The 23712-nt window shown below is 60.6% G+C and overlaps 2 protein-coding genes and 1 pseudogene across 3 annotated transcripts; 2 read left to right on the top strand and 1 right to left on the bottom strand.

Moving 5' to 3' along the window:
• The first annotated feature begins 2835 nt into the window (after positions 1 to 2835).
• On the top strand, positions 2836 to 4592 carry LOC129123769 (erythroblast NAD(P)(+)--arginine ADP-ribosyltransferase pseudogene; annotated as a pseudogene).
• Positions 4593 to 8171: 3579 nt separating this feature from the next.
• LOC129123864 (NAD(P)(+)--arginine ADP-ribosyltransferase 2-like) lies at positions 8172 to 9539 on the top strand. The gene is made up of 2 exons (XM_054638522.2): positions 8172 to 8969; positions 9357 to 9539. Exons 1-2 carry the CDS (start codon positions 8228 to 8230, stop codon positions 9440 to 9442), a joined length of 828 nt encoding a protein of 275 aa, XP_054494497.2. The 5' UTR covers positions 8172 to 8227; the 3' UTR covers positions 9443 to 9539.
• A 5023-nt stretch (positions 9540 to 14562) lies between these two features.
• GRINA (glutamate ionotropic receptor NMDA type subunit associated protein 1) lies at positions 14563 to 23184 on the bottom strand. Of its 2 annotated transcripts, none has more exons than XM_054638587.2 (7): positions 23028 to 23184; positions 20371 to 20710; positions 19165 to 19277; positions 18890 to 19090; positions 17088 to 17216; positions 16682 to 16825; positions 14563 to 15400 (listed from the first exon to the last, which is right to left on the bottom strand). In XM_054638587.2, exons 2-7 carry the CDS (start codon positions 20678 to 20680, stop codon positions 15251 to 15253), a joined length of 1047 nt encoding a protein of 348 aa, XP_054494562.1. In that variant the 5' UTR covers positions 20681 to 20710; positions 23028 to 23184; the 3' UTR covers positions 14563 to 15250. The 2 variants fall into 2 exon arrangements, with proteins under 2 accessions (XP_054494562.1, XP_077046281.1); XM_077190166.1 differs by lacking the exon at positions 14563 to 15400 and adding an exon at positions 16020 to 16133.
• Between the last annotated feature and the right edge of the window lie 528 nt (positions 23185 to 23712).

Below are 23712 nucleotides of genomic sequence, written 5' to 3'. Positions count from 1 at the left end.
CACCGCCGCCGGGTCACCTCCATGGATCGGTGCCTGCCGCAGCCTCCGAGACCCTGCCGCCCGTAGGGAGCGGCCAGACACCTCCCAACCTTGACAACCCCAAACCTGGCGTCCCCAGGTGCTCCTGACATTCTTTTCCTTTCTCTAGTCAACTTCCCCTCTTTTCCCTTCAAGGAGAGCCCATTCTGCTAAACCCTTTCTGGACCCCAGTTCAGCTCTTAACAACCGTGTGTTAGGACACTTTCCTGCCTTTCGTGCAAACAAAAACCCCCAAAACATATTCACACTTCTGCTCTCTTCTAGCACCAAGATGTCTTCACATTTCAACATACCACCCCCCTGCTTCAACTTCTCTCTTTCTTCTCTTCTTACTTTCGTTTTCTTTCCTTATCTTTTTCTCTTTTCTTTGATTCAACACACCTCAGATGGTACAAGGTGTACACACAACTAGTTTACTTCCAAAAGTAAGCTTACAACTTTCTTTTACTAGGATTGCAGTAGCTGTTATAGCTTAAATACCTACTGGCTAGCTGTGGCTTACTGGGCCTAACCTCTTTGATATATAAGCTACTAGTTTGTTTTTTTTTCACTCTTCCTCACTCCTGAATCAAAATTTTACGAGCTAATCAATTTTCTCTATTTATGTATAAATGATAAAGGATTTTTCTAACAAGGGTAAGCTTAAAGATGGTACTTAGGCTAGTTTTAACTTCACCTCTTTTAATTTAACAATATCTTCCTTGGTCCATTTTATATAATTTCCCTCTGTCAATTTTTCATACACAAATTTTACTGCCTGTGTGTACCCCTCAATCCATAATCTGTAATATTTCAATAATTTAAGTAGTTTTCTGATCTCCCTCTTTGAAGAGGGAGGGAGAAAGTATAAAATTCCTGCAATTCTCTCATGGTTGAGTTTCCAGCTACCTTTATTTATTAAGTGTCTAAGATATTTTACCTCTGGTTCTACAAATTGCAGTTTCCCTTTTGATACCCTTAATCCTTTTCCCCCCAGAAAATTCAAAAGTTATATAGTAGCTTCTCTAATTTTAACTTTGGTTTCTCCAAAAAAAAAATTAGTTTATTGGACTTCTTTACTGGGAGAATAGGGGTATTATGAGAAGACATATAAAGTTCTAATATCTCATCTCTTATAAGTTTTTTTTATTACCAGCTTCAAATTTTCCCATCCTTCTAAAGATATGAGGTACTGACTTACACATATGGGACGATCTTCTCTCTCAATTGTAACCCTTATGCAGTCAATATTTAATCCTCCCCTATTTCCTTCCCAGCCCAAACTTCCTTGTTGATTTTCTTTTTTTCATTCTCTTGGCCTAATTTTAAATCTTTAGTTGTCATTTTCCCTTCTAGTGGTATAACCTCTATTCTTTTTCTGTAAGCCTTTTCTTAATGAGTTGTTATCTGCTCCAGGCACTAATAAGACATCCTCCATCCGAATTTTAGTTTCTCCTTCAATTACTACATATTTTAATGTCAGGAACTGTGAAACTCTTTCCTTTTGTTCCTGTTACTTTTACAGTGCTTTTGTTTACACTATAACTATTTGGAATATTTCCAATTCTTCTTCTTCTTGGAAACCCACTTTTAAAGTTATCCCAGGCTCTACATGGTATTTGTCCCCCCAAAAAATAGAGCCTATGACCTCCCTATTCCTCCTCCTCTGTGCCCATCTCTTTAGAGATTTTCAGATCTTTTACCTGCTTAGGACAATTTCTTGAGCAGAGGAGAAGGAGATGAAAAGGAGCCCTAGTGCGGTTTTTGACAGGTTCTGTAACAGAGAAGGAGCAGTACCTCCTGAAACTGAAAGTTCGAGGTGAGGTTATGTGTGGTATTGGGGCATTCATTGAAAATGGCTTCTTGCTTATTGTGTAGGACAATAAAGAGGATTTCCCGAGAGAGGCGGAGCCATGCAAATTATTTACACAAGAAGTGATGTTTCTGTATTGGCTAGGAGGCCCATTTCAATGAATATTTATAAATTTGCTGAATAAATTACATGTGGCAAAGTCCCCCTGAGCTGCAGGACCAAGAGACATCTGCAGTGAGTCTGAGCTGATAAGGAATTCTGGCTTTCTGCTACCTCCAGTTCCACCAGGGAGTTCACTCCAGATGATTTCAGTATCAGGGGCTGGGGGGACTCCAGGGGACCTCTGGGGTGCGCAGGGGGGGAAAGGGGGGGGAGATATGACCGTGGGATTGGGATTGGGATTGGGATTGCGGTCCTGTGGGGACACTGGGGGACTCACAGGACTGGGACTGGGGTCATGGCTCCTCGGGGGAAAAGTGAGGGGAGATGGTGGGAGTGGGACTGGGGTCATGGGGGGCCTGGGAGACACTGTGGGGGCATGGGGTGATGCCAGGATTTGTGCTGAGGTTCTGGGGTGACACTGAAGAAATTGGGGACTGTCAGTGGGAGTGGAGTCTGGAGACAGGCCAAGGGGGACAATGGGGGCCTCGGGGAGTGACCCCAGGATTTGGGTTGGGGTCCTGGGGGGACTGATTGGACTTGTAGTCATGGGAGTAGGATTGGGCTTCTGAGGGGCCATGATAGTGTGGGATTGGGGTCCCTGGGGGTCTGGGGGATATTGGGGAGGGATAAGTAACCCCAGGATTTGGGATCAGGGATCCCAGACATGCCCAGGGCTCTGCTGGCCAGGAGTGCCTCCCTTCCCCCTGGGCTGACCCCACTCCCCTCCCCAGTCCCTCACTGATGAACCCTCCCCGTGTCTCCCCTGTGTCCCCTCTGTGTCTCCTCTGTGTCCCCTTTGTGTCCTCCAGAGTCCACACCGGTCCCTGTGGCCTCTCCCTGCCATGGCCATCCAGGCACAGACCCTGGCACTGCTGGCAATGGCCATGGCCACCACGGCTGTCGATGTGAACCCCCTGGACATGGCCCAAGGCTCCTTTGATGACCAGTACCAGGGCTGCGGCCCTGCCATGAAGGAGGCATTGCCGGCCCTCAACAGCTCCGAGTTCCAGCAGAACAAGGAGTTTGCTGAGGTTTGGGTAAAGGCTGCAGCTGAGTGGCAGAGTCGGGGCCCCCCTGAGTCCCCTCTGTCCCCAGACCAGGCCACCGCCATCATTGCCTCCACAATGGGACACTTCAGCCGCACGTTCAATGATGCCCTGCATGTGGCTGGACGCTCCCACCAGGAATACCGGGACAACTTCCACTTCAAAACTCTGCATTTCCTGCTGACCGATGCCCTGGCCACGCTGAGGGACGCTCAGAACGGGCAGTGTCGGGACGCGTTCCTCATGGTGTGTGGCACCCAGTACAAGGCACAGCATGGTGACACCGTCCGGTTCAGTCAATTCATGCCAGTGTTCCTGAGCAAACAAACTGGCGAGTGCCCCGGTGAGACAATGCTCGAGGTGCACACATGCCATGGTGTGGATGTCACGCTTTTTAGCAAACATCCGGAACATAAAATCGTGCTAATCCCACCCTTTGAGACCTTCAAGGTCACCCAATACACCCAGGAAGGGGACAAGACACAGATCCAGCTCCAGTCCACTGGGACCTACAGCAAATACAACTGCGAGTGGCTGCGAGGTAACAACACAGGGGACAGCCAGGGGGGATGGGGACAGCCATGATAAGGCACAGGGGACAATGACACTCACTGGGGATGGGGGACAGGGAGACCCACAGTGTGTGTGGTGACAAGGGTACCCTGGGGAAGACCAAGTCTTGGGACACCCATTGTGGGCACAGGGACAGGAACATCCATGACAGGGCACAGGGATGGGGATCCCCACTTCTGGGAGGGAACACGGACAGGAACACCTGTGCCAGGGGACAAGGGACAGGGACAGAGACAGAGACAGAGACAGGGACAGAGACAGGGACCCTGAGGGTACCAACCCTGTCCCTCCCTACTAAAGGCAGTGCTGTGGGGATGGGCCCTGTGTACAGAACACAGGTGGGCCAGGATCCCCCATGCCATTCCCTGAAACCCTGTAACCCCCTGTAACCATCCATGGCACCCCTGAATACCCCTGACCCCTGTCACCTCTAAGCCCACCATGACTCCCCTGGCGTCCCTGGCCCCTGTACCCCCCCCATGCCCCCCCCTCGACACCCTGTCACCTGTCACCTCATGGCCCCATCTCTCCTGTCATACCCAACCCCTCATTATGGCCATAAATTACCTCCTCACTCCCCCCGTCAACTCCCATTTTGCCCCTTTTCACCCCTAGGTGGGAGCGTCCCCAGGGCTTCTTTTCACCTTGGAGGACTCCTCTTGACCACTGCAGCCCTTGCAGTGGCCACTAGAATCATCTGAGCCATGAGGCCACCAAGGTCACCAAGGTTACTGTGGTCACTGTATCAAGCATGGCCACCACGATCACCAAAACCACCTGGACGCCCAGAGAAATGAGGCCATCAAGGCTACCAATGCCAGCACTGCCACAATGACCACATTGCCACCTGTTGCCACCATGATGACACTGAGACCACCACTGTCACTGTGGTCACAGCGGCCACCACAGCCACTCTGGCCACCATGGTCACTATAACCACCAAGGCCACTGTGACCACCTTGATCACCAAGACTCCCTGAGCCACAAGGCTACCACAGCCACTGTGACCACTGTGCACACCAAGGCCATTGTGCAAAGCAATTCTATTAAATAATTCTGACAAAGCCAGCAAAATGTGACCGTTCTTAAGCAGGGCTCCATGTCACTCCCCACACCAACACTCATGGGAACGTCTCTTTCTCTCAACCTCAAGGAGGATCTTTGGGAAGCATCCCCTTCCTGAAAGAGGAACCTCACACACATTTCATTCTAAGAAGGAAGAGGGGAGAGGAATCTCTGTCTGAGTGGGGACTGGACATTCCCAGGGTCAGCAATGGACGGCCAGGCCCATCACTGGTGATCCACCCTCACTTGTCAGTTTGGGGTTGGTGATTCAGGCTGGCTTTGGCCCAATTCAGCACTAAAATCAGTATAGAATATTAATCCCGATGTTTCCGGGTGTGTCGTGCCTGGCTTCATCTGGCCCCCGCTGCTGGGCAAAGGCAGCAGCTGTGGTGTTTCACCTCAGAGATACATTTGGCCGGCTGGATGCTGCAGCTGGGCACTCAGAACAAATCCAGGCAAAGTAGGAACTCAGTTTACCTCTGGTGGAAAAGGTTCAGGCGACGGTGAAGAGAAAAGAGCGGGTTCTATCATAGAGTCTTAATCCAGAGTTTTATTTCAGGGTGGTAGACCTCTGAATCTTGTAACAGCTCCCAATAGAACCCCAGGCTGCATGGTCTCGTGTCCTTTTTAGCCCCGGGGACAGGGGGAGGGGAAAGGACAGGTGAGGGCCAACCAGGTGTGAGGAGGGGAAGGCTCAAAGGATAAAGACACTTGGACAGGCCAATGAGCCCAGACTTGAGGGGCACCTTTTGAACTTCTGCCAACCACACCATGACCCTGCTAGAATGTTAAGATTGATTGACAAGCTCTTAACAGGAGGGCAAAAGGGGGAGGGGGAAGGTTGGCACACCTGAGAGGTTGGGATAGGTGAAACAGGAAATCACACTGCAACAAATCAGCAGCAGACACCTCTCAATGCAGCCCCAATGGCCACAAATGTGGCATTATCCCTTGGCCACATTCCAGGCAGAGCATCCTGACACATCCTGCACTTCAGGGGGACATTAAAGGCTGGAAATAGGGAGGTTAAAGAGGGCAAGGGCAGGTCCTGCTCCTGGGGAGGGAGAGTCCGCAGTGCCAGAGCAGGCTGGGGGGGATGTGCTGAAGGAGCTCTGGAGAAGGACATGGGGTTGCTGATGGGTGACCAGTGGAGCTGGCTGTGTGGCCTGAGGCCAGGAGGGATCCAGGGGATGTTGAGAAGAGTGGGGCCAGGAGGTCAGGGATTGATCGTGCCTCTCTGCCCTGCCCAGGGAGCCACATCAGGATTGCTGTGTCCAGCTCTGTCCAGTGCTGTGTCCAGTTCTGGGCTGCTCTGGTTTCCAATCCAGGTCTCAGGGATGACGCTGCCTGAGCTGGGAGGTTGGGCCAGGTGCCCACTCTGGGTCCTTCCAGCCTGACCCATGCTGGGATTTGGGGATTCTGGCAGTTGTGGTTCAGGAATTGTCCACCGGAGGGCAGCAGCGAGCACGGGAAATCAGCATCACTGCGCATGCACTGCCCCCAGCTGCAGTTCCGGGTGCCAACAGCAGGCGGCAGCACGAGCTGCTGGCGCTGCCGAGCGCCCGCCCCGCCCCATCCCGGCCCCGGGGGCTCTGCAATGGTTTGGGCTGGAGCGACCTTAAAGCCCGTCCGGTGCCAGCCCTGCCATGGGCAGGGACATCTTCCCCTGGGCCAGGCTGCTCCAGGCACTGCCCAGTCTGGCCTTGGACACAGCCAGGGATGGGGCAGCCACAGCTTCTCTGGGCAGCCTGTGCCAGGGCATCACCACCGCCACAGGGAAGGATTTTATAGGAAAGATGGGTGCTGATGTCTTTGAAAAATGACTCAGAGGTTTGGGGGTCTTCAGGAGAAATTGTTGTCAGTGTCTTCAAAATGGTTCTTACCATCTGTGCATGAGAAGACATGAAGTTTGTCACAGAACCCTGGCGGTTTAACCAGAAAGTTGGAAGTCCTGAACTTTTGGGTAATAAGAGAAATGGGTCCCCAAAAAGTCAATTCCATAACCCAGACAGCCTGAACTTCTGAACTTTGGGAGAAAATGACAGCTTCAAGGGGGATGTGGGGTAGGTGCTTTGCAAAACTGCTGCACCTTCCCAGTACCTCATCCAATGGGGAAAGGGAGAAGGCAACTTGTAGCCCTGAGTTTGGGATAAAAGGAGGCTGCACCCTCCGAAACCTTGAGAGAGACTCCCCACAGGGCTATGGCTGTGGAAACTCTGTGCCTTTATTGGAATCACATTTCAAAACTATTTTTTCAACATTTGGCTTTTCACAGTGTGGCTTTTCCCCACATGGTGAAGTTGCTGGGCAGAGGCAAAAATGATAAAAGGATGTAAAAGTATTTACAGAGCACAATAAACACGGCTCAAAGCAGTGGAGAAAGAGATGAAGGGGAACTCTGGAGGGGTTTTTGACAAGTTTTGTAACACAGAAGGAGCAGCGCCTGCCAAAAGCAGAAGTTCGGGCAATGTCATCTGGAATATGGGGGCAATTAGTGAAAATGACCTCCAGCTGACTTCCTAGGAATTCTCCAGAAAAATAAAAGAAGAGAGAGGCGGAGCCATGGCACTTATTTACAGGAAATGTGCTGGTTTTGTATTAGCTAAGAAGCCCATTTTAATAAATATTTATAATTACAGTGGATAGAAGTGGCAAAGTCCCCCCAAGCTGCAGGACCAGGAGAGATCCTCTGTGAGTCTGAGCTGATAAAGAATTCCAGCTTTCTGATACCTGCACATCCATCAGGGAGTTCACTCCGGCTGATTTTGGTATCAGGGCTGGGGGGACTCTGGGGACACATGGATGGGGGAGAGGGGACCTTGACATCGGGACTGGGGCCCTGGGGGACACTGGGGGGACCCTGGGGGTGAATGTGATGTGGGTTTGGAATCCTGGGGGAAGCTGGGGGACACTGGGGGACATGGGACTGGGGTCCACAGGGCTCTGGGGTGCAGCAGGGGGGAACTGGGGGTGTGACTGGGCCATGGGAGGGCTGGAGGACACTGCAGGGGGCAGGGGGTGATCCCTGCATTTGGGTTGGGGTCCTGGGGTGTTTCATTTCCAACAACCCCAAAGGGGACTCCAGACTGGGAATGGGATTGGGGTCTGGGGGTGGGCTGAGAGGGACACACAGGGTGTCAGGGAGTGACCCCAGATTTGGGTTGGGGTCCTGGGGGGGCTGAGGGCACCCCAGGGGAATGACTCAAAACTGTGGGAGTGGGACTGGGGTCCCGGGGGGGACTGGAAGACACCAGGGCCACCAGGAATGACCCCAGGATTTGGGATCAGGGTCCCAGGACAAACATCCTGGGGTCTCCTGGCCAGGGCTGCCTCCCCTCCCTGGGCTGACCCCACTCTCTCTTTCCAGCCCCTCACCAAGGAAGCCTCGCCATATTCCCCGTGTCCCTCAGCGTCCCCTGTGTCCCATCAGTGTCCCCTGGTGTCCATCAGTGTCCCCTCAGCACCCCCACCCTGTGTCACACAGTCTGTCCTCTGTGTCCCCTCTGTGTCCCCCAGTGTCCCACACTGGCCACTGTGGCCTCTCCTCTCCATGGCCCCCTTGGCTCAGACCCTGGCACTGCTGGCAATGACCGTGGCCACTGCGGCTATCAAGGTGGTGCCCCTGGACATGGCCCAGAACTCCTTTGATGACCAGTACCTCAACTGTGGCCCTGCCATGACTGAGGCCTTGCCGGCCCTCAACATTTCCGAGTTCCAGGAGAACAAGGAGTTTTCCCAGGCCTGGGTGAAGGCCACGGCCGAGTGGCGGAAGCGGGGCTCCTCTTCATCCCCTCTGTCCCCAGCCCAGGCCATCGCCCTCATGGCCTACACGATGCCGGACGTGCACAAGCAGCTCAACCCGGCCGTGCGCCAGGCCGGGCGCTCCCGCCAGGAATACCGGGACAACTTCCGCTTCAAAACGCTGCATTTCCTGCTGACCCAGGCCCTCCAGAAGCTGAGACGCCCTGATGAGTGTCCAGATGTGTTCCGTGGGGTGAGGACAGTCCAGTTCAATGTGACAGCTGGTGATAAAGTCCGCTTTGGTCAATTCGCTTCGTCGTCCCTGGACAAAACGGTGGCCCAGGGTTATGGGAACGTCACAATGTTTGAGGTGCACACGTGCCATGGAGCAGACATCCAGAAATTCTCCTTCAATCCAAGCGAGAAGGAGGTGCTGATCCCACCCTTTGAGACCTTTGAGGTCACCAAAGTCACCAGGGAAGGGAAGAAGGTGCAGATTGAGCTTCGCTCCACCGGGAACTTCAGCAACTACAACTGCGAGTGGCTGCGAGGTGACATCATGGGAACAACCAGGGGGGATGGGGACACTCAGTGAGGGCTGGGGACAAGGACACACGGTGCTGGGGACAACCATGGCCCACAGAGGGGACAGGGACACCCACTGTGGGTGGGAGGCAGGACACCCAGAGCTGGGGACAAGGTCGGTGACAGCCACTGCCGGGCACAGGGGATGGGGACACCCAGTGCCAGGTGAGGGGGACAGGGACATCCAGTGCTGGGGACACCCACAGGGGTGGGGAGGACAAGGCCACCCATGGTTGGGCACAGGGGAAAGGGGCCTCATTATGGCCCCCTCTGACATCCCACACTCCCAGGACCCCCCATCACCCCTGTCCCTCTCCCCAGGGCCCTCCTGACCCCTCTCTTTGTCTCCACAGGTGGGAGCCTCCCCAGGAAATTCCCCCAGCTTGGGGGGCTTCTCCTGGCCACCATGGCCATGGCAGTGGCCATTGGAACCCTCTGAGCCATGAGGCCACCAAGGTCACGGTGGTCCTGGGGGCCACTGTGGTCACCATGAGCATGAAGGCCACCAAGACCCCCAAGGAAATGAGGGCACCAAGGCTACCGAGGCCATTATGGCCACAATGGTCACTTTGTCCACTATGACCACTATGGTCATTTTGTCCACTGTGACCACTGTGGCCATTATTGTCACTGTGGCCACCATGGTCACTGTAACAAGGCGCCCATCCAGGGGAAGCCCCTCTGAGAGCTGCCCAGCGAGGGAGCAATGCCAGGGCATCAGGACCAGCATGGGGGGACTGGAGCAGCCAGAACAGTGCAGGACAGCACGGACAGCAGAGATTGGGCAGCACCTGGGGCTGCTTGGGTACTTCCCTACAGAGGGGTTTGGGAATGGCAATGCCACGGCCACCTGCTGATGCTCCTTGGCTGCCTCGCCTGATGTAGCAATAAATTGCTGCTTGCTCATCTGGGGTATAAAACATGTATCAAAAACTTGATCCTTGCTTGCCTGGCATATCAAATGTTTATCAGAAATTTGATCCTTGCTTGCCTGGCATATCAAAATTTTACCAAAATTTGCTGCTGGCTCACCTGATGTATCTGCTACAGCTCCTTTAACGCCTTTCCTGCAGGACGCCTCATTTCCTAAAATAAAGCAGTTCCTAGAGTTTTAATAGAGGCAACTTAAAGGCTTATTTTTCAAACCTTGATCTTCAAAGAGGTGCTGGAGAAATGTTCCTCCCTTTTTCCTCATTCACTGCAGCTCTCACAAAGAACCTGGAAGGGTTGGAGCATGTCCAGGGAAGGGAGGAAGCTGGGGAAGGGTCTGGAGCACCAGGAAGCGTTGAGAGATCTGGCAGGGGCTGTTCAGTGCAATTTAAAAAGGATGAATAATCAGTCTGGGGCCAGTTCCAAACTTCCTGATTTGAGGTAACACTACAGAAAACATTGGGAGGAAAAAAAGAAAAACAAGTAGAATGAAGAAGGATGAAAAAAAAATAGAGAAATGGGGACAGAGGCAGCACCACCCATTTGTTTATGAAAAAACTCCTGATGTTTCGCTCAGGAAATTTTTTTTTTCCTTCGAATCAGGGGTTTTCCCTCTTTACCCGCTCATCTCCTGGAGTTGTAGTTCAGGAATTGTCCACCGGAGGGCAGCAGTGAGCTCAGGAAATCAGCGTCACTGCGCATGTGCCGCTCCCAGCTGCAGTTCCGGGTGCCAACAGCAGGCGGCAGCATGAGCTGCTGGCGCTGCCGAGCGCCCGCCCCGCCCCATCCCGGCCCCGGGGGCTCTGCAATGGTTTGGGCTGGAGCGACCTTAAAGCCCGTCCGGTGCCAGCCCTGCCATGGGCAGGGACATCTTCCCCTGGGCCAGGCTGCTCCAGGCACCGCCCAACCTGGCCTTGGACACGGCCAGAGATAGGGCAGCCACAGCTTCTCTGGGTCACCTGTGCCAGGGCATCACCACCGCTACACGGATGGATTCCTTCCCAATATCCCATCTGACGCTATCCTGTGGCACTTGGGAGCCATTCTCCCTTGCCCTGTCCCTCCATGCCCTTGTCTGTCTCCAGCTCTCCTGGAGCTCCTCTAGCCAGTGGAAGGGGCTTTGGTGTTTTCATGGATCCTTCTCCAGGTTGAACACCCCCAGCTGTCTCCACAGCAGAGGGGCTTCACCCCTCAAAGCATCTCCATGGCCTCCTCTGGACTCGCTTCAGCAGCTCCCCATCCCCTCTGTGCTGTGGCCCAGAGCTGGCAGAGTGATCCGAGTGGGAATGTCTCATGGTGGGAAGGGCTCAGTGCCTGCCCTCCTCCCAACCCAGAACCAACACCCCGCAGGGAGCACCCGAAGGGCTCTTGGACTCCAGACTTGGCCTCTGGCAACGTCACTGGCCCAGCAGCTGCTCCTGTCCCTGGCTGCACCCCCAGTGCCTGCCCTGGCACCGTGGGCATGGGGCCAGTCAGGGCAGGAGGCAGCCCTGGGGCCAGTGGGACACGGGGACAGCCAGGGCAGGAGGCAGCCCTGGGGCCAGTGGGACACTGGGCCAGCCAGGACAGCCCCGGGGCCAGCAGGACATGGGGACAGCCAGGACAGCCCTGGGGCTGTGGGACACGGGGAGAGCCAGGACAGCCCTGGGGCCACTGGGACACGGGGAGAGCCAGGACAGCCCTGGGGCCACTGGGACACGGGGACAGCCAGGACAGCCCTGGGGCTGTGGGACACGGGGACAGCCAGGACAGCCCCGGGGACAGCAGGACATGGGGACAGTCAGGACAGGCCTGGGGCTGTGGGACACAGGGACAGCCAGGACAGCCCCGGGGCTGTGGGACATGGGGACAGCCAAGGCAGGCCTGGGGACAGCAGGACATGGGGACAGCCAGGACAGCCCCGGGGACAGCAGGACACGGGGACAGCCAGGACAGCCCCAGGACTGTGGGACACAGGGACAGCCAGGGCAGCCCTGGAGCCAGCAGGACAGGGGGACAGCCAGGACAGCCCCAGGGCTGTGGGACACGGGGACAGCCAGGGCAAGCCCCGGGGACAGCAGGACACAGGGCCAGCCTCGGGGATCCTGTGTGTGACACTCACATGGCCTCGGGGGTGGGACAGGCACAGCAGCAGCACGACAGGTGCTGGGGAGGGGTTTCCAGAAATAAACAAACCGCAGGGTGGAATCCGGAGGGCAGCAGAGAGGAGAAGCTGCCAGGGCAGCTCTGCTCCGTCAGGGGCGGCCCGGAGCCAGCAAATCAGCAGCCCCGGCTCTGGAATCAGGGACAGAGAGGGGAGAGGGACAGGGGACGCACAGGGAGCTGGGGACAGACAGGGAGCCCTGGGAGAGGGACAGGGGACGCACAGGGAGCTGGGCAGCCCCGGGAGAGGAAAGGCTTGAGCTGGACCCCCAGGGACAGAGCAGTGGGATGTGGAGCCCCGGGATGTGGAGCCCTGGGAACAGACAGGTGGGAGATGGAACTGGGGTGCTGCACCTCCCTCAGTGCTTTGTGAGCTCAGAAATGCCATCAGACCCCAAAGGAGCAGCGCCTGTGCCAAGCTCCTCCCGAGCTTATCAGGAGCACAGTCTGCTCCCAGGAATTCCTGCTGCATGGATAACGAGCTCCTCCTTTAACAAACGGCCTTGGGAACTCATTTTTCTTTCCTGAAGAACAACCCAAGTGGAACATTTTCTCTGTTGAACTTCCAGACTTCGGGCTCTTGGCCCGAATTGCACCCAGGACGGAAAACGACCATGGTCAAAGTCCACCCTCTCTCTCTCTCCTGTGACCTGCAAGCACTTCCTGGGAGCCTTGGAGCTCCCCTGCCCCTGGGCTGTGCCTGGCATTCCCTGGGAGGGAGTCCAAACTTCGCTGTGCTCGGAGCCTGGGCTGCTCCCCCGGCCCTCGGGGCTCAGCCCTGCAGAGGAGCAGAGGCACCGACCCTTCCCTGAGCCCTTCCCTGAGCTGTGGGGGCATTTCTCACAGGTGTGACCCTGTCCCTGTGCATCCCCTGTGCCCTTCCTGAGCTCCCGGGGCATTTCTCACAGGTGTGACCCTGTCCCTGTGCATCCCCTGTGCCCTTCCCAAGCTCCCGGGGCATTTCTCACAGGTGTGACCCTGTCCCTCTGCATCCCCCGTGCCCTTCCCTGAGCCCTTCCCAAACTCCCAGGGCATTTCTCACAGGTGTGTCCCTGTCCCTGCCCCTGTGCATCCCCCGAGCCCTTCCCAAGCTCCCGGGGCATTTCTCACAGGTGTGACCCTGTCCCTGTGCATCCCCTGTGCCCTTCCTGAGCTCCCGGGGCATTTCTCACAGGTGTGACCCTGTCCCTGTCCCTCCCCTGTGCCCTTCCTGAGCTCCTGGGGCATTTCTCACAGGTGTGTCCCTGTCCCTGTGCATCCCCTGTGCCCTTCCTGAGCTCCCGGGGCATTTCTCACAGGTGTGACCCTGTCCCTGTGCATCCCCTGTGCCCTTCCTGAGTTCCCGGGGCATTTCTCACAGGTGTGACCCTGTCCCTGTGCATCCCCTGTGCCCTTCCTGAGCTCCTGGGGCATTTCTCACAGGTGTGACCCTGTCCCTGTCCCTCTGCATCCCCTGAGCTCTTCCCCGAGCTCCCAGGGCATTTCTCACAGGTGTGACCCTGTCCCTGTCCCTCTGCATTCCCCCGTGCCCTTCCCCGAGCCCTTCCTGAGCTCCCAGGGCATTTCTCACAGGTGTAACCCTGTCCCTGTCCCTGTGCATCCCCTGTGCCCTTCCTGAGCTCCCGGGGCATTTCTCACAGGTGTGACCCTGTCCCTGTGCATCCCCCGTGCCCTCCTGTGCATGCAGCACCTGCCCCTGCCCTCTGCCAGCTCCTCAGCTCTCTGTCTGGGGTGTGACTTCTAGGATGTTCCCGAGATCCTTCACTCTTTAGATCTGGGCTGAGTCAGATCAGGGTGATTTTAGCTTTAGGTTGACCAGTGTTAGATTTTTGTCTCTGTGTGCTTTAACCACTGAGTGAGCTTTGCCCACAAACCTCGTCGTGCTTTTGCTTTTATTTCAAACCTCCTTTTGCTGGTGCCACCTTAAAACCCTTAAAAGCTGCTCTTAAAACTCTCAAACAAGAGAGGCCTGGGAGCAGCAAAGGAAGAGCAGGGAATGTTTCCCGAGGGAGAATGTGCAGACAGAAATATTGGCCAGGGCTGGAGCTGCCAAGGAGGGTGTCAGGAGCTGCCAGGATGGACTGGGCACCAAGGAATCATGGAATGGCTGGGCTGGATGGAAAAGCCTCTGAGCCCAGCAGGTCCAGCACTGCTCATGGCACTGCCAAGGCCACCCCAGACCATGTCCCCAAGTGCCACATCCACACATCTGTCAAATCCCCCCAGGGATGGGGACTCCAGCCCTGCCTGGGGCAGCTGTGCCAGGGCTGCACAGCCCCTTCCAGGAAGGAATTATCCCAATATCCACCCTAAACCTCAGGAAAGAGGACCCAACCTCACCTGGCTGCCTCCTGCGGTCCTGCTGGGGTCCCTCCTGAGCCTTCTTGTCCCCAGGCTGTCCTCAGCCCTGGTGGCACCTGACCCCAGCTGGGCACACGGGGAGCTGGGGACAGCAGGACACCCTGGGATGGAGCCAGAGCCGTGGGAGATGAACAAGACAATTTATTAACAGCAGGACCAGGATGGGGCCTCGGCCACGCGGGGAGGGCAGGGGGGCTCTGGGGGTGCCACAGGTGGGGCTGTGGCAGGGGCGTGGGGACAGGCAGGTGGCAATGGGCAGGGCTGGGGGTTTGGGGGCCTCTGGGAGTGCCTCCACATGAGGACAGTGGCTCAGAGCAGGAGGGTCTGAGGGTGCCACAGGCTCGGGGGGGCTGGGGACGGACAGGGACAGTGGCTCGAGGGGTTCTGGTGGTACACCCACGTGGGAACGGTGCCTGGGGACGTCTGGAGGTGCCACAGGTGGCACGGGGGGCCTGGGGTGGGGACAGGCAGGGACAGTGGCCAGGGGGGTCTATAGTGCTGCTGGCACTGCCCCTGCCTGTGCAGCCAGACTGGTGACAGGGAGGGGACAGCGAGGTGGGCACAGGACAGGACAGAGGGGGTTCCAAAGTGCTTCCAGTCCGCGTTCAACGCAAAGGGGCGGGGTGGGGGAGAATCGTATTCACAGCGGGGAGGAGCAGGGGGCCGGGGGGGCCGTGGCAGCCCCGCACCAGCGAGCCCCCGCGGGGCAGGAACCGCCGGGGAACGCGATGAGAACGGCGACAAAACCGGCTACGGGGAGGGGACCCGACCGGGGCGGGGCCGCGGGAGCGGCGGGGCCGGGCAGGGGCGGCAGCTACTCCTTGGCCCTGCCGATGATGGCGAGGATGTAGAGGAAGATGTTGATGATGTCGGTGTAGAGGTTGAGCGCGGCGAAGATGTACTCCTCGGGGCTCAGCGCCAGCTGCTTGTTCCCCAGGATCAGCTGCGTGTCCACCGCCAGGAACTGCGAGAGGATGGGGCAGTGTGGAGGGCAGGAGGAACCAGCGGGGCCCATAAATGCCCCAATCCCAAACCAGCCAAGGATGCCCTGTTCCCTCCACCCTGTGCATCCACCACCAGGAACTGTGGGATGGGGCAGTGTGGAGAGCAGGAGGAACCAGCGGGCCCCATAAATGCCCCGATCCCAAACCAGCCAGGCACACCCTGCACCCTCCACCCCGAGCACACCCTGAGTGTCCACCACCAGGAACTGTGAGAGGATGGGGCAGTGTCAGGGGTGGGAGGAACCAGCGAGCCCCATAAATGCCCCAATCCCAGACCAGCCAAGCACCCCGAGCACACCCTGCATGTCCACCACCAGGAACTGTGGGATGGGGCAGTGTGGGGGGCAGGAGGAAGCAGTGGGTCCCATAAATCCCCCAATCCCAAACCAGCCAGGCACACCCTGCACCCTCCACCCCAACCCACACCCGGCGTGTCCACCACCAGGAACTGTGGGATGGGGCAGTGTGGGGGGCATGAGGAACCAGCAGGTCCCACAAATCCCTCCCACCCCAAACCAGCCAGGCACACCCTGCACCCTCCACCCCGAGCACACCCTGAGTGTCCACCACCAGGAACTGTGGGATGGGGCACTGTCAGGGGTGGGAGGAACCAGCAGTTCCCGCAGGTCCCCTCAATCCCAGACCAGCCAAGCACACCCTGCACCCTCCACCCTGCATGTCCACCGCCAGGAACTGCAGGATGGGGCAGTGTCAGGGGTGGGAGGAACCAGCAGGCCCCATAAATCCCCCAATCCCAAACCAGCCAGGCACACCCTGCACCCTCCACCCCAACCCACACCCTGTGTGTCCACCATCAGGAACTGTGGGATGGGGCAGTGAGGGGGTGGGAGGAACCAGCAGGTCCCACAAATCCCTCCCACCCCAAACCAGCCAGGCACACCCTGCACCCTTCACCCTGCATGTCCACCACCAGGAACTGCGGGATGGGGCAGTGTCAGGGGCGGGAGGAACCAGCGGGCCCCATAAATCCCCTAATCCCAAACCAGCCAAGCACCCCGAGCACACCCTGCATGTCCACCAGCAGGAACTGCAGGATGGGGCAGTGTGGAGGGCAGGAGGAACCAGCAGGTCCCATAAATGCCCCAATCCCAAACCAGCCAGGCACACCCTGCACCCTCCACCCCGAGCCCACCCTGTGTGTCCCCAGGGAGCCGGAGCACCCAGGGGTGCTGGTGGCACTGCCCCCCACAGCAGCTGAGGGTCCCAGCCCCCCGACTCACGCAGGTGAAGAGCAGGGCCCCCAGCGAGGCGTAGACGATGTCCACGATGCGGTTCCGGATGAAGATGCAGAGGATGGAGAAGAGCACGAGCACGACCAGGCAGATGATGAGCACGCCCCGGCACGAGGTGAAGTCGTACTTGGTCTGTGGGGAGGGGGATTGGGGGGCGTCAGAGCCCGGTGTGGAGCCCCCAGAGCCAGCAGGGAGCTCAGAGGGAGGGCTCAGCACCCCGCTCAGATCCCACAGAGCCAGCAGGGAGCTGGGGAGGGCTGCATGCCCCATCTGGGGTGCAAAGGCCCCTGAGACGAGATCCCACAGCCCCCCAGGAGCCCAGCAGGGAATCACTGGGGTGTTGTGCCCCAGTTTGGAGCCCCCAGGCAGGAGCAGGGGCAGCCCTGGCGCTGACCTGCAGGGAGAAGATGACGACGGTGAAGCAGACGACGACGGTGATGCCGACAGCCATGATGACAGCCTCGGTGTCATAGAAGCTGGCGATCATCCCCACCATGTAGGACAGGCTGACAGTCAGGATGGACTGGCAAGGCAAGGGGGGAACCCATCAGGCCTGTGTGCCCAACATGGCACCCACAAACATGTCATGTGCCCCCTGGACCAGCATCCCCCAACCCTCCGTGTGCCCCTGGCTTGGCATCCCCAAACCCACACCCACCGTGGCACCCCAAACTTTTCACATGCCCCCAGCCCAGCACCCTTAAACCCTCTGTGTGCCCCTGGCTCAGCATCCCTAAACATGCCTCAAAACCTCTGTGGTGCAGAACCCCAAATCTGCCCCCTCAGCCTGGCACCTCCAAACCCTCTGTTGCTCCCTAGATCAGCACCCTGAAACCCACCCCACCATGGCACCCCTGAACCTTCCACGTGCCCCCAGCACAGCACCCTTAAACCCTCTGTGTGCCCCTGGCTCTGCACTCCCAAACCTGCCCCAAAACCTCCATGGTGCAGCACCCCAAATTTGCCCGCTCAGCCTGACACCTCTAAACTCGCTGTGTGCTCCCTAGATCAGCACCCTCAAATCTACCCCCACAGTGGTACCCTCAAACCTTCCACGTGCCCCCAGCACAGCACCCTTAAACCCTCTGTGTGCCCCTGGCTCAGCACCCCCAAACCTGCTCCAAACCTGCCCCAAAACCTCCCTGGTGCAGCACCCCAAATCTGCCCCCTGAGCCTGACACATCCAAACCTGCTGTGTGCTCCCTGGCTCAGCACCCCCAAACCTTCCGTGGACCCCCAGCCCAACATCCTTACACCCTCTGTGTTCTCCCTGGCTCAGCACACCCAAACCCATCCCACCAACTGCCCCCACCATGACATCCCCAAACCTTCCATGTGCCCCCAGCCCAGCACCATTAAACCCTCTGTGTGCCCCTGGCTCTGCACCCGCAAACCCACTCCACCGTGGCACCCCTAAACCTTTCCCATGCTCCCAACCCAGCACCCTTAAACCCTCTGTGTGCTCCCTAGATCAGCACCCTCAAACCCACCCCACTGCGGCACCCCAAAACTTTCCATGTGCCCCCAGCCCATCACCCTTAAACCCCCGCCATGCCGTGCCCCTGGCCCAGGATGCCCTCACTCCTTAACCCCTGCCATGCCGTGCCCCTGGCCCAGGGTGCCCTCACTCCTTAACCCCTGCCATGCCGTGCCCCCAGCCCAGCACCCTTAACCCCCGCCATGCCGTGCCCCTGGCCCAGGATGCCCTCACTCCTTAACCCCCGCCATGCTGTGCCCCTGGCCCAGGATGCCCTCACTCCTTAACCCCCGCCATGCCATGCCCCCAGCCCAGGATGCCCTCACTCCTTAACCCCTGCCATGTCGTGCCCTTTGCCCAGGATGTCCTCACTCCTTAACCCCTGCCATGCTGTGCCCCTGGCCCAGGGTGCCCTCACTCCTTAACCCCTGCCATGCCGTGCCCCTGGCCCAGGATGCCCTCACTCCTTAACCCCTGCCATGCCATGCCCCTGGCCCAGGATGCCCTCACTCCTTAACCCCTGCCATGCCGTGCCCCTGGCCTAGGATGCTCTCACTCCTTAACCCCCGCCATGCCGTGCCCCTGGCCCAGGGTGCCCTCACTCCTTAACCCCTGCCATGCCATGCCCCCAGCCCAGCACCCTTAACCCCCGCCATGCCGTGCCCCTGGCCCAGGATGCCCCCGCTCCCCATGCCCGGCCAGCCGTGCCCCCGGCCCACCAGGGACACGAGGTTCCAGGGGTGCTTGCGGCGGAAGTCGCCGCAGCAGCTGAGGACGATGAGGGAGATGAAGAACACGGCGTAGGACACGTAGTACGTCCACACGTTGCGCTGCACGAAGCCCCGCACGCCTTTGACGAAGGTGAAGACGGTCACGAAGGCGAAGGTGACGGTCAGCTGCAGCGTGAGCACCAGGAACACCTGGGGACGGGGGGGCAGGGTCACAGGGAGCCCCCCGATGCCCCGTTCCCCGCCCCGAGCCCCCCGTGTCCCACCTTGCGGATGAAGGCCTGCCGGATGCTCTTGTCGTCCCAGTGCGCCGACGGGAAGTCCTGGTTGTCATAGTAGGAGGGGGGCCCGTCCTCGTGGTAGGTGCTGTGCAGGGGGGCTGTGGGGAGGGGGCACACTGCTCAGGAGGGTGCCAGGAGCCATGGGGAGTGCCCCCATAGCCAGGTGTCACAGCTGGCCTGGGTCTGGGCAGTGTCACCCCTCCCAGGGTCACAGCCAGTGCCATCCCCAGTGGGCACGGTCCCCCAGGATGTGTGGGGCAGGAGCCAAGGGGAGTGGAGCTCTGTGTGCCCCAAAGCCATGTGTCACAGCTGGCACAGCTCTGGGCAGTGTCACCCCTCCCAGGGTCCATCCCCAGTGAGCACAGACCCCCAGATGCCCCCCAGGACGTGTGGGACAGGAGCCAGGAGCCACAGGGAGTGGAGCTCTGTGCCCCCCAAAGCCAGGTGTCACAGTTGGCATGGCTCTGGGCAGTGTCACCCCTCCCCGGGTCACAGCCAGTGCCATTCCTGGTGGGCACAGTCCCCCAGGACGTGTGGGACAGCAGCCAGGAGCCACAGGGAGTGGAGCTCTGTGTCCCCTAAAGCCATGTGTCACAGCTGGCCTGGGTCTGGGCAGTGTCCCCCTACTCCCAGGGTCCATCCCCAGTGGGCACTGTCCCCCAGCTGCCCCCCAGGACATGTGGGACAGGAGCCAGAAGCCACAGGGGGGTCCCTGCTGCCCCACTTGAGCCTGCTGAGGTGCCAGACCCCCCCACTGTCTGCACTGCTCCCCATCCAAGGGAGCCCCCCCAGGCTGCCCTCATCCAGGGACTGCCCTGCCCTCACACCTGAACCCCCAGCCTCAGAGAGGAGCCCAGGTGTGTCACACCCCCGCCATCAGGCAGCCAGGAGGGTTCCCCAGCCTCAGACAGGAGCCCAGGTGTGTCACACCCCCCCCCCGCCATCAGGCAGCCAGGAGGGTCCCCCAGCCTCAGAGAGGAGCCCAGGTGTGTCACACCCCCCCATCAGGCAGCCAGGAGGGTCCCCCAGCCTCAGAGAGGAGCCCAGGTGTGTCACACACCCCCATCAGGCAGCCAGGAGGGTCCCCCAGCCTCAGAGAGGAGCCCAGGTGTGTCACACCCCCCCATCAGGCAGCCAGGAGGGTCCCCCAGCCCATCTGGAGCCCCCAAGCCCCCTTTTCCCGGTACTTACAGTCCTGGTCTCCGGGGACCATGGGCTGGGGCTGGGCATAGGGCGGCTGGCCATAGGGGCCCTGGGGGTAGGGCCCGGGCGGGGGGTACGGCCCGGGGGGGTACGGCCCGGCGGGGGGGTACGGCCCCGCCGGCGGGTACGGCCCCGGCCCCTGCGTGAAGCCCGGCTGCGGGTAGGGCGTGGGGGCAAACTGGGGCTGGGGGTACGGGGCCACGGGGTACGGGGGCTGAGGGTAGGCCGGGGGGGCCGTGGGCGGCTGCTGGCCCCCGAAGCCGTCGCTCGTCACCAGGAAACTCTTCTCGTGGGACATGGTGGCCCGCGGGCTGCGGCCGCCTTGGTGCTGTGGAGGGGGGACAGGGAGTTAGAGATGGTGCTATTGTCCCCCACGGCTGTCACCCACCTCCTTGGCACCCCCACAGCATTCGTCCCCTCATCTTTGTCCCCCCAAGGCATCACCCAGTACAGCCATCACCCCGTCCTCAGTAGCCACACACGGCCATCACCCTCCCACTGCTGTCACCCCCTTCCTCATCACCCCCACGGCCATCAGCCCCCAAGGCCATCATCAACCCCCCATGGCCATCAAACTCCCCATGGGCCATCAGCCCCCCAAGGCCATCATCAACCCCCCATGGCCATCAAACTCCCCATGGCCATCAACACCCTGTGGCCAGCACCCCCATGGCCATCAGCCCCCCAAGGCCATCACCCCCCACCGCGGGGGGCCCCACTAGGAGATGCCCCAGGATGGGATGGGGGTCCCCACTCAGGGATGCCCCTGGGATGAGGGTCCCTATTGGGAGATGCCCCGGGGTGGGGGGCCCTCACTCAGGAGATGCCCGGGAAGGGGGTCCTGCACTTGGAGAAGCCCCAGGATGGAGGTCCCTCACTTGGGGGATGCCCCGGGATGGGGGTCCCTCACTCGGGGATACCCCAGGATGGGGGTCCCTCACTAGGGGATGCCCCAGGATGGGGGTCCCTCACTCGGGGATACCCCAGGATGGGAGTCCCTCATTCAGGGGATGCCCAGGATTGGGGGTCTCCACTCGGGGACGCCCCGGTATAGGGGTCCCTCACTCAGGGGATGCCCGGTATAGGGGTCCCTCACTCGGGGATGCCTGGAATGGGGGTCCCTCACTCGGGGATGCCCAGGATGGGGGTCCCTCAATCAGCGGATGCCCGGGATGGGGGTCCCTCAGTCGGGGACAGCCAGGATGGGGGTCCCTCACTCGGGGATGCCCAGGATTGGGGGTCCCTCAATCAGCGGATGCCCGGGATGGGGGTCCCTCACTCGGGGATGCCCAGGATTGGGGGTGCCTCACTCGGGGACGCCCGGGATGGGGGTCCCCGCCATCGGGGGGTCCCATCCTGCTCCCCCCACCCCCGTGCCCGCACAAGATGGCGGCGGCGAGGCCGTTGCCATGGCAACAGCCCCGGGGCTGGGATCGCTGTGCGGGATCGGTTCCTGCCGCGATTACCGGCAGCGGTGCGGGGGAGCCCCGGCGCTGCTTCACTGCCCCCTTGGGCCGTCACCGGGAGCGGCGGCGTCCTGCCAGGCCCGTGCCCAGGCCCGGCCTCGGCCGCGGCCCCACCGCATCGAGCCGGGCGGGCTCCACCGCAGCCCCGGGGCCGCCCCCGCTCCCGGAGCCCGGTTACAAAACCGGGCGGTGCGGGAGCGGCGGCTGCGCCCTAGGCGGGGATCGCGCACCCGGCGGCGCGGTACCGGCACCGGTACCCGTGAGGGCTCGCTGCCGGTGCCGCAGCCTGGCAGGCGGCGGTGCCCAAGCGGTTCCGCCGCTGTTCCGGTGCCGCAGCGGCCCCGGCCGGGCCAACGGGCAGCGCCGGCCGGTGGCGCAACCACGGCGGCCGCGTGACGGCCCCGCGCCCCGGGCGGGCGGCGGGACGGGGGGGGCCCGGCCCTGCGGCGCCGCGGGGGCGGCACCGACACCGGGCGGGGGGCGCATTTCGGGCCCCCGCGGCTTCCCGGGGTGTGTAGGGCATGGGAGAGACCCTGAACGGGGTCAGGGGCCGCGGGGTGCGCCCCACAAGGGGGCACGCGGGGCGCCCCGAGCGAGGGCCATGGGGTGCGGGCGCTGTGGGATCGCAGCGTGCGGGCCGTGAACGCACCCCGGATTGCGGGGATGCGGGGGGGCCGCATCACGGGGTGCGGGGGTGCCCGCAGCACGGCGTGCGGGGGGCGCGGGGGAGCTGGCGGCGTGCGGGGGGCGCAGGGATGCCCACAGCCCGGCGGGCGGGGTTGCGGGGGTGCAGGTGCTCCCGCATCACGGGTTGCGGGGGTGCCGCCGCCCCCCCCGGTTCTCTCCGAGTCCCGTAAGCCGCTTTGCCCTGACGCTCGGTAAAGCCCCGCCGCGGCCTATTTACGGCAGCAGCGATCCTAATCCCCGAGCGCTGCCGCGGGGGGAGCGGCCCGGAGACCCCCGCTGTGCCCGCGGCCGCGGGGTCCCGCACGGCCCCGCTTCCCCCGCCCCGCTACCCCCCCCCTCGCACCGAACCCGTGCGCTGCGGACTGCGGCAGCGGGAAGCGGCGGAGGGAACGGCGCTCGGGGTCTCCTCCAGAGCCTCCGCACCCTCCGCTCGCCGCCGACACCCCTCACCCGACCCCCGGACCCCCCGATCCCCCCGCGCCCCCCGCTCACCGGCCGGGCCGAGCTGCGCGGGGTCCGCTCGCTGCGCGCCGGGCGGGGCGGGGCCTGCACGGGGCGGGGCTTGATAGTGGGCGGGGCTTGGCCCGCTAATGCTGCGTAGGCCAAAGGGGGAGGGGCGTGGCCTCTTTGGGGGCGGGGCCACGGGGCCGCGCAGCAGAGCGCCCCCTGGTGGCGGCAGCGCGCACTCGTCGCGGGCGGCCCCGGCGCCGCCGCGTCACGCGTGGGGACGGTCACGCGTCCGCGGTGACGCGCAGGGGACGGCCACGTGACCCCCTGTCACCCCTGGGGGTGGCCCGTGTGTCTACGTCATTCTCGTGTAACTTGTGGGGCTTTTTCCGTGTCCCCTATCGCCTCTGGGGTCAGTCCCATGTCCCCTGGTCACTCGTGGGGCTGGTCAGGAGTCCCCTGGTGACTCGCGAGGGACGGCCACGTGTCCCTCTGTCACCCTGGGGATGGCCTGTGTGCCTATGTCATTCTTGTGTATCCCCTGTGGGGCTTTTTCCATGTCCCCTTATCGCTTCTGAGATCAGTCCCGTGTCCCCTGGTCGCTCGTGGGGACGGTCACGCGCCCGCGGTGACGCATAAGGGACAGCCACGTGTCCCCCTGTCACCCCTGGGGATGGCCTGTGTGCCTACGTCATTCTCGTGTACGGCCTGTGGGGCTTATTCCGTGCCC

The sequence above is a fragment of the Agelaius phoeniceus genome, chromosome 1 (genome assembly GCF_051311805.1).
Source record: "Agelaius phoeniceus isolate bAgePho1 chromosome 1, bAgePho1.hap1, whole genome shotgun sequence".
In the NCBI taxonomy this organism is placed as follows: Eukaryota; Metazoa; Chordata; class Aves; order Passeriformes; family Icteridae; genus Agelaius; species Agelaius phoeniceus.
The sequence above is the reverse complement of the archived record's forward strand: the minus strand, read 5'-3'. Positions and strand labels throughout refer to the sequence as shown.

Excerpts from the sequence above, each read along its gene's own strand:
- LOC129123864 (XM_054638522.2), top strand. The coding sequence starts at position 8,228 with ATGGCCCCCTTGGCTCAGACCCTGGCACTGCTGGCAATGACCGTGGCC. Across the intron at positions 8,970-9,356 it reads CAACTGCGAGTGGCTGCGAG|GTGGGAGCCTCCCCAGGAAA; the intron begins GTGACATCATGG and ends TTGTCTCCACAG.
- GRINA (XM_054638587.2), bottom strand. The coding sequence starts at position 20,680 with ATGTCCCACGAGAAGAGTTTCCTGGTGACGAGCGACGGCTTCGGGGGC. Across the intron at positions 16,826-17,087 it reads TCGTCATCTTCTCCCTGCAG|ACCAAGTACGACTTCACCTC; the intron begins GTCAGCGCCAGG and ends CCCTCCCCACAG. Across the intron at positions 15,401-16,681 it reads GGGCCCTGCTCTTCACCTGC|TTCCTGGCGGTGGACACGCA; the intron begins GTGAGTCGGGGG and ends ATCCTCTCGCAG.